The sequence below is a fragment of the Neltuma alba genome, unplaced genomic scaffold (assembly GCF_004799145.2).
Source record: "Neltuma alba isolate B1F8T4 unplaced genomic scaffold, ASM479914v2 tig00010247_pilon, whole genome shotgun sequence".
Lineage (NCBI taxonomy): Eukaryota > Viridiplantae > Streptophyta > Magnoliopsida > Fabales > Fabaceae > Neltuma > Neltuma alba.
In genome coordinates, this window is record NW_021635174.1 from 639,828 (window position 1) to 648,773 (window position 8,946).

At 38.9% G+C, this 8,946-nt stretch overlaps 1 protein-coding gene across 1 annotated transcript; it reads left to right on the top strand.

Moving 5' to 3' along the window:
* The first annotated feature begins 1,651 nt into the window (after positions 1-1,651).
* LOC114755285 (uncharacterized) lies at positions 1,652-3,221 on the top strand. The gene is made up of 6 exons (XM_028944148.1): positions 1,652-1,772; positions 1,910-2,079; positions 2,173-2,316; positions 2,428-2,559; positions 2,858-2,930; positions 3,013-3,221. Exons 1-6 carry the CDS (start codon positions 1,652-1,654, stop codon positions 3,219-3,221), a joined length of 849 nt encoding a protein of 282 aa, XP_028799981.1.
* The last annotated feature ends 5,725 nt before the right edge of the window (positions 3,222-8,946 follow it).

Genomic DNA, 8,946 nt, shown 5'->3' on the forward strand with positions numbered 1-8,946 from the left:
GGCCAAAATACACATCTGAAAATGGGTGGAAGATGAGCTTGTTTAATGAGCCAAAATATCCCAACCACCATCTTTAATGAGAATCCAAGTGTCATTACCCTCTTTAATCTTACTTTCTCTTTCTTAATTAACAAAATCCAAATGAATTTAATTACCAAAAGTCAAGATCCTCTCCATTTGAGGAGTGACACTTGGCAAATTCAAATCCTCTCCCTTGAGGGCTTGACACATGACTTAATGTGATCCATTTGATTTGCAAGACACTAGTCTTACTTTATCAGTATACTTTGGCTTTAAGTTTAACTTCCTTCCTATAATTATAGTAGTTTGTCCTCTGTAATTATTTTCTCTCAGATCCTTAATTTATTCTCCTCATTTTTATCTTTCCAAATTGCCCTCTTTGCCTCAAAATTAATTTCCCAATAATTATATAAAAAAGGAAAATTAATTGCCTCGTCTTTAGGGATTTTTCCACTTTTCACAAGTATTTGGAAAAATCTTGGATACTTGAGGGTCTTTCTTTAATTCCATAATCTCATATAATTCCTTATGGTCTCATAGGAATTTTCTTGGAATTTTATTCTCCTTAAAAATATTTATTTGCAATTTTCTGAATAAAATCCCTTAATTAGCCTAAATCGCCCTTAAATTCTCTTATAATTTCTCTAAGGGTAATTTGGTCATAAAACCAACTTTATAATTTCATATAACTCTCAAAGGATTTATACTCATTTTTTCTTATTTTTCCAAGGCTTGGAAATATTTTTCCTTATTTACATTTGACCAATTTTTCTTAATTAGTCAAATTCCTATAATTGGCTTGGAAAATTATGGTAATTATTTTCCACCAAAATTCTTCTACTTCTCCTTATCATTTTTAATCCTCAATAATTTGAGAATATTTCTTATTTCTAATTACCACAATGCTGGATGTGACACATATTGCCAGAAACTGTCCAGAGAGCCAATCAATACCTCAAACTGGCCATTCCACTGTTTTGGGACATGTTTATGCCATGACAAATGAAGAGGCTTCTACATCTCCAAACTTGATTTGAGGTAACATCTTACTTCAAGGACATGTTATTTCTGCTTTATTTCACTCGGGTGCTACACACTCCTTTATTTCTGTGGATTGTGCTTAGAAGTTGAGTTTGCCTGTGGTTGACCTACCTTATGATTTAAGAGTGTCCACTCCTATGGGGGTTACTGTTGTAACTAGAAGGGCGTGTCTAAGGCTTGCACTTCAGTTTGACAATCGAGATTCTACAATAGATTTGTTTCATTTACCTTTGAAAGATATCAATGTGCTTATTAGCATGAATTGGTTGATGGCTAATGGTGCAATTCTCGACTGTAAATAGAGGTTAGTGACTATTCTGGTAGGTGTAATATGCATTGAGTTGCTTGGTGGCCCAATTCTTTTGTTAGCTACACAAGTGGATAAGGTGGTGAAGAAAGGGTGTCAGGCCTTTGTTGTATTCTTCTTGATCAATGGGAGTAAAGCAGGCTGAATTGAGTAAATAGATGTGGTAAGGGAGTACCCAGAGGTGTTTCCAGATGAGGTTACAGGACTACCTCTAAAGCAGGAAGTGGAGTTCTCCATAGAATTGGTTTCGAGAACCACACCAATTTCAAAGGCTCCGTAAGAATGTCTCCTTCAGAATTAGTCGAATTGAAAAAGCAGCTAGAGGATTTATTGGAAAAGGGATTTATCCAACCAAGTGTGTCGCTGTGGGGATCGCCGATTTTGTTTATGAGGAAGACAGATGGTAGCTTGAGGCTGTGTATTGACCACCAATAATTAAACAAGGTCACAATCAAGAACAAGTACCAGTTGCTTAGAATCGATTACTTGTTAGACCAATTAGTTAGAGCATCAATTTCCCTAAGATTGATCTGAGGTCAGGATACCATCAACTGAGGGTACGAGCAGAGGACATTTCAAAAACGGCCTTTCAAACTCGTTATGGGCACTATGAGTTTTTGGTGATGCCTTTTGGACTAACAAATGCTCCAGCTGTCTTTATGGACTACATGAACCGGATCTTTCTACCCTATTTAGATAGATTTGTGGTGGTGTTCATCGATGATATACCAATTTATTCTAAGAGTAAGGAAGAATATCGAGAGCATCTCCACATTGCACTATGAATTTTGTGGGACCATCAGTTGTACTCTAAACTGTCAAAGTACGAGTTCTGGTTGAAACAAGTGAAGTTCTTTGGTCATGTTGTATCTGTTCAGGGAATAGCAGTAGATCCCAACAAAGTGGACACAGTACTAAAGTGGGAAGTTCCTAGATCAGTAACCAAGGTACAGAGTTTTATGGGATTAGTTGGTTATTACCGGAGGTTCATTCAAGGCTTTTCTCATATTGCCATACCATTGACTAAGTTAACTAAAAAGGATCAACTATTTGTTTAGATGGAGGAATGTGAAGCAGCGTTCCAAGAGTTGGAGACCAGGTTGACTACAGCTCTGGTGCTTACTCTTCTAACCCTCAGAGTACCGTATGTTTTATACACCAATGCTTCACTAAAGGGGTTGGGTTATATGGTAATGCAAAACAATAAGGTAGTGGCTTACGCTTCTAGGCAGCTGAGGCTACACGAAGAAAATTACCCGACCCACAACTTAGAGCTAGCGGCAGTAGTTTTTGAACTAAAGATATGGATGCATTATCTGTACGACTCCCAGTTTGAAGTCTTCAGTGACCATAAAAGTTTGAAATACTTGGTGGATCAGAAAGAGTTGAACAATGGCAGTGTCGTTGGATGGAGTTCCTGGAGGACTATGATTTTAAAATTAAATATCATCTTGGAAAGGCCAATGTGGTAGTGGATGCTTTGAGCAGAAAAGTGGTGCATGTGTTCTGTATGAGCTTAAAGGAACAATTCTTGCTCAAGGAATTATTAGAGATTCCAATGGTACCGTCGGGACAGGCTACTCTATGTGCAGTGCTCGGAGATTATGAGTTCTATTAAGATTTACAAGCGGCTTAATGGGAAGACGGTCAGCTGGCAAGGATTCGGGTTGAATTGGAGAATGGCCCAGTACAGGACTATGAGATTAGAGATATTGGCATCCTGAAGTATAAGAATCGGATTTGTGTTCCCCATAATGAGGAGATTAAGAGAATTATCCTAGAAGAGGTTCACCGAAGCCATTACGCCATCCACCCCAATGCCACCAAGATGTACCATGACCTAAAGCAGTAGCACTGGTGGCCCAACATGAAGAAGGAAGTGACCGACTTTGTACTCTGATGTTTGACTTGTTAGAAAGTCAAGATAGAGCATCAAAGGCCTGGAGGTTTATTGCCAGGGTTAGAAATCCCTCAATAGAAGTGGAATAGCATCTCCATGGATTTCGTAGTGGGTTTACCAAGGACACTCGAAGGTTATGATGCTATTTGGGTGGTGGTGGATAGATTGACAAAATTTGCTCACTTTTTACCATATAAGGTCAATTATACCTTGGAGAGGATGGCCAAGCTGTACATGGATGAGATCGTTAGGCTCTATAGGGTTCTGTCGAGTATAGTTTCAGATCAAGATTCGTATTTCACTTCTAACTTTTGGAAAGAGGTAAATGCGGCCTTAGGTACTAAGTTGAAGTTCAGTACGGCATACCACTCGCAGACCGATGGACAGACAAAACAGACAATTTAGACACTAAAGGAAATGTTGAGGGCTTGTGCCATCGAATTCAAGGGGAGTTGGATTGATCACCTACCTTTGGTTGAGTTTGCCTACAACAATAGTTACCACGTTAGTATCCAGATGGCCCCTTATAAAGCACTCTACGGCCGAAAGTATCAATCACCCCTTTGCTAGACAGAACTGAGTGAAAGAATGGTTTTAGGACAAGACTTGGGAGATGCCACCACGGAGAAAATTGAGGTTATTAAGCAGAAGTTATTGACAGCTTAGAGTCAGCAAAAGAGTTATACCGATGGGAGGAGGACATCATTAGAATTTTATAAGGGTGACCATGTGTTTTTGAGGGTCACACCGACTACTAGTATTGGGAGGTTCATTAAAGTGAAAAAGTTATCTCCTAGATTTCTTGAACCCTTTGAAATTTTAGAGAGAATTGGAGAAGTAGCCTATCATGTGGCTTTACCTCTACACTTGCCTAATGTGCACAACGTGTTTCATGTGTCCCAACTTCAAAAGTACCACCCTGATCCATCTCATATCCTAGAACCTGAAGAGGTAGAGTTACACGACAACCTAACTTACTAGGCATAACCAAAAAGAATCCTTGACGTGAAGGACAAACAGTTGAGGAATAAGACCATTCGGTTAGTGAAAGTTTTATGGAAGGGCATGAGTCCTGGTGATGCCACCTGGGAGACAGAGGAGAAGATGCAACGCGATTACCCTCTTTATTTTTCTTAGTAAGTGTTTGGTGTGTGTTTGTGTAGTGTCTTTGTGATTGCTTGAATTTTGGGGACAAAATTCCTTAGTTGGGGAGAATTATAACGTCTTGAGCTTTATTTTGAGTTTTGGTAGCCCTTTTTAGTTGATTTTGAGGATAGTTGGTGTTTAAGCTTGAACCTTGGTGTGTAGTTTGGGATCAAAGTGAGTGGAGGAGTAGGTGAACAAATCCCTCTCAGGATTTGTTCACTGCGACAAATTGAAATTTTGTCGCAGTGAACATGAGAGTATTAGGAGAGCTTCCTTTCGGGAATAGGGTTTTGTCATGGCTAAGTTAAGGGGGACGCCGCGACGAAAGTTGTTCAGGGGATAAGGGTTCCTCTCGAGAAAAAGTTATCACCGCGACGATATGGGTTTTGGCGGTGACTAATTTGGGTTTTTGAATTAGAAAATCCCTCTCGGGATTAGTTTCCCGTGACCGAGGCTTGGGTTCATCGCGACAAAATGTTCGCATCTTTAAATCCGAAGAAAGGGTCTGATGTGCGAAAAATAGAAAATCTGAAGGAGGAAAGTGGTGCTCTGCTAGGGTTTTTGTGTTTTGTTTTGGAGAAGGTGTTTCTAAGGGTCCATTACCTCAAGTAAGTGAATCTAACCTCTAATCTACTCTTTCTCTTGGGATTTTGAGGATTTTATAGAGGAATCCTAGGGCTTTCTATTTTTTGATGGAATTAAGGTTTTTGACCGATTATTTTGAGTTTAAATGATTGCTATGGGTTAATCTAAGTATTTAATCTGTGTAGTTTTCTTGGATTTAGAGATTTTGAAGTTTTGGGAATATGAGGTTTGTGAAAATAGAGGTTTATGATTGAGGATGATAATGTAGTGGTTGAAATTGAGTTTTGTTTATTGGGTTATGTAAAGGAGGGTTGAAATTAGATGATTAATCCATTTAGGATGTTGTTAAGACTTCAATGGTTCTAATTGGGTGTTTGGGTGATGAATTCCTAAAGTGGGGGTTTGAGTTTTTGAATTCAATGGATGTTTTGGAAGGGGATCTAGAGTAATAATGGTCTCTTGTTGTTTTTGGAGTGTTATTGTGATAGGTTGGCCCTTGTGAGTTGGGTAGAGGTTTGGTTGAGGCTAGGAATTTTGAGTCCTCAAGTGTTGTGCTGACCATTCTATTAGTTTGTTAACTAATACACGGTGTTACGCGTATGTGTGCTTGTGTAGACCTGTTGTGACTATTGTTGGTGCACAGGGCATCGTTGGTATTTTGATTATTCCTCGCTCAGGCGAGAGGTAACCACTCTTCAATCCTTTGTATATGCTATTATGGTACTGTGAGCGGATTTATGTTTTTGTGCTTCGAGTAATATATGGTGTTCTAAAGGCATTTTGTATATTGAAAGAGAAATTTGTGTTGTGGGGTTTTCTATAATACTGAATGTATTGGGAAATTTCTGAAAGATATACCACTTATTGAAGTTACTTGTGAAAAGGTGTACTTACTCTTCGATAAAGACGTTTGAGCATGATGCATGTGTTGGGTTTTGGTGAGAGACTTGATTGTTACTACCACATAGTAAGGCCTTTATCAATGCATGATGGTTTGCTCTTTGAGTCCCCCATAGTGAGGGATAGGCCTTTTGGCTCCTTATGTCCCCCATTGTGAGGGATAGGCCGGGTTCGGCTCTTGTAAATCCCCCAAAGTGAGGGATTTGGTAACGAGTAGTATCGTTGCACTTGCATGATTTGTTGTGGCTATCGTTTATAATATTACATGTTAACTACCCCACTTGACACCTCACGAGCACCTATTAGTTTGTACTCTGAATTGGAAAGGTTGGCTACTGGGCCTTTTGTCTCACCCCGTGGTTTATAATGTTTTCAGGTGAAGTTTCTAGGCATACGCCATCGGGAAGGGACGCGGAGGCTTAAGCTTAGTTAGGTGTAATGCCTTTGGCCTATGCTTTATGTATTGTTGGATTGTATATTGCCACTCATAGGGCCCTTTTGGAAATATTTTGTTGATACAGTAGTGGTGTAAAACAGAGACCCTTTTGATTCTTTCTCTGGTTGGCCGGAGGCCACTTATTATGTTTTATGAAACTTTCATTTACATTGTTGGGAAACAATTCGATGGGCTTATGTTGATATCTTTTGTTACTTGGGCTAGAGGCTCGAAGGCCTAGTAGATTTTAATGAATGATTTTGTTGCATGCAACAGATTTGTTGGGGTTTCGACCCACAGGTTTCGATGTTAGTTTCAAATGTATGCGAAATTCCTTTCTACTATGGTGGATTGTCATAACGGTTTTCCCTTTTCTACCATAGTAGTGGTTTTATATCGAGTTTTATAATGTATTAGAGAAGGAGTTTTTAATGTTTAGTCCCTGAAACTGCTTTAACGTCCTTTCTCATCTTTGGGACCTCTACTAAAAGGGGTCTAGTAGCCTATCCAATTCAGGCTATTTCTGGTATTTCTAGGGCCAAAAATTGGGATGTTACAATTCTCCCCCTCTCAAAAGAATTTTGTCCTCAAAATTCCGAGTCAAACCTCTACTCTGACCCTTAATGAGAGGTTTACTAAGGAAAATATCCCCACTTTTACTTAACTTTAACCTCTTTACCTTTTTATTATACCTCATTGCTAGGTCTTAACCCTAAAATTCATACTTACATGACTTGTCATTCTATACTTTTCTGTCACTTATATGAGCATGGCCTTTGCTTTTAAGCATTTTGTCACTACTGCTCACATTCTTTCTATACTTTAGGCTCATTTTTTCATAATAATACCATGGTAGTATACCTATCTTCATGGTATTTTACTATACCATGACATTTTAGGTTCTTTTAATATCGCCTTTATCTATTCTTTTCAGTATACCCTGTTATTCCTCTTTACTTTAAGGGCACATCTCCTTTCTTTTCTTCATTGATTAGAATAGAATTGAGCTTAGTCTAATTAACAATAAAGATGTCTGGAACAAGTCAAGGGTACTCTATCTGTATTAGTCCATCATTAAAGGAGATTTTAGCATCTTAAACTCATCCCTGGTCATAGTCTTCCCAAAAAGGTACTATACTCTTGCTCTTATAGCTCAACCACTTTCTCTTAGGCTTGGTCTTTCATGACCTCAAGAGCTACTGCGCTCTATTATAAGCCTCTTCAGGATCTATTATGACCCTGGAATTTCACTCTACTTGAGCCATATTCCCATCCCTGGGAGACTTCAGATCACAAGACTGAGTAATAAAATAAGTCCATCTCCACTCAGCTGGTACTTGACTAATTATTTCCCAAGACTGGTCAGAAATGTTAGCATTGTCTTCTTAGGCCTTTCTCAATCCTTTTGTCAACTCCTAGAATTCTTAGCCTTTCCATATTTCTTTAGCCCTTAGTTTTAGCTTCCTTAGGCCACTTTCCTTTCCTTATGCCTTTCAAATCCCTAGGCACTGGCTCATCTCTAGAGCCCATTAACTTGCCATTATATCAATGCCAACCTGTCTTGTCCTAGGACTCTATAGTCCTTGCTGTCTCTTAACAATTTGGATAGCATCAGGAGAGGACTTATATCATCATATTCTCAATATCCTTCAGTATTCAATAGCATCCTGTTAACCTCGAGGAGCATCTATTTGCATATCACGCTTCTGTTGTCTTAACCAATTTCACTCTCTCTCTCTCTTGGGTAAGGTCCATTCTGTGCCTTGGCTCGGCTGCTACTTTTCCTGTAGGATGACAAATTACTTTTACTGGAGTATCATCAACTCAGCCACTTACTTTCCCTTTCATTCCTTCAGAGGATAGCTTACTCTTACTAGAGCAGCCTCACTCTAATATGGAGAACCACTTCCCAATCTTAGAGAGGTACTTTATGGTCAAGACTTTCCTCATGTGCAATCTCTACCAGGGTACATTCCTTAAATATCATATCCCTATCAAAAGGAGTCTCTCCACTAGATTATTCAATTGTAAAGGCAGTGGCATCTATCTATAGAAATCTCATCTTTTAGATTCCTTAATGGCTAGAGTGTCATGGTTGCACACTCTTAGATACCTTAGGGATATAAAAGAATACTGTTTAGTCCCTGACATTATCATGTATCTAAGCATCATTGATCTCTAAGTATCATTAGAAACTTGCTTATCTTTCTCTATGTATTAGTTCCCATTGCAACCATCGACTATCATGTTCTTATTCATTTCCTTTCATCTCTATCCTCAAGACGGATCTTGCCTGACTTTACTCTTTCTAACTTTCTTTACCTCTTCACTAATTATTTTTATGGTCAGTTATTGATCACCATACCCTCATCACATCACATAATGAACATTTAATCACCTTGCTGTATGGTATATAGATCAGGCACCTAGGTCATCATTGACCCTTCATTCATTATCATCTAGTCTCTGTCCCTCTTGGTTCACTATCCCTTAGGGATTTCTACCTCTATTCAGGGATTTGACCAAACCTCAAACATGTTATCCTGTTACCTTGCCTCTATCGAGGTCACATCGATTACTTAAGGTATAGGTTAACATTCAGTTCCCTTG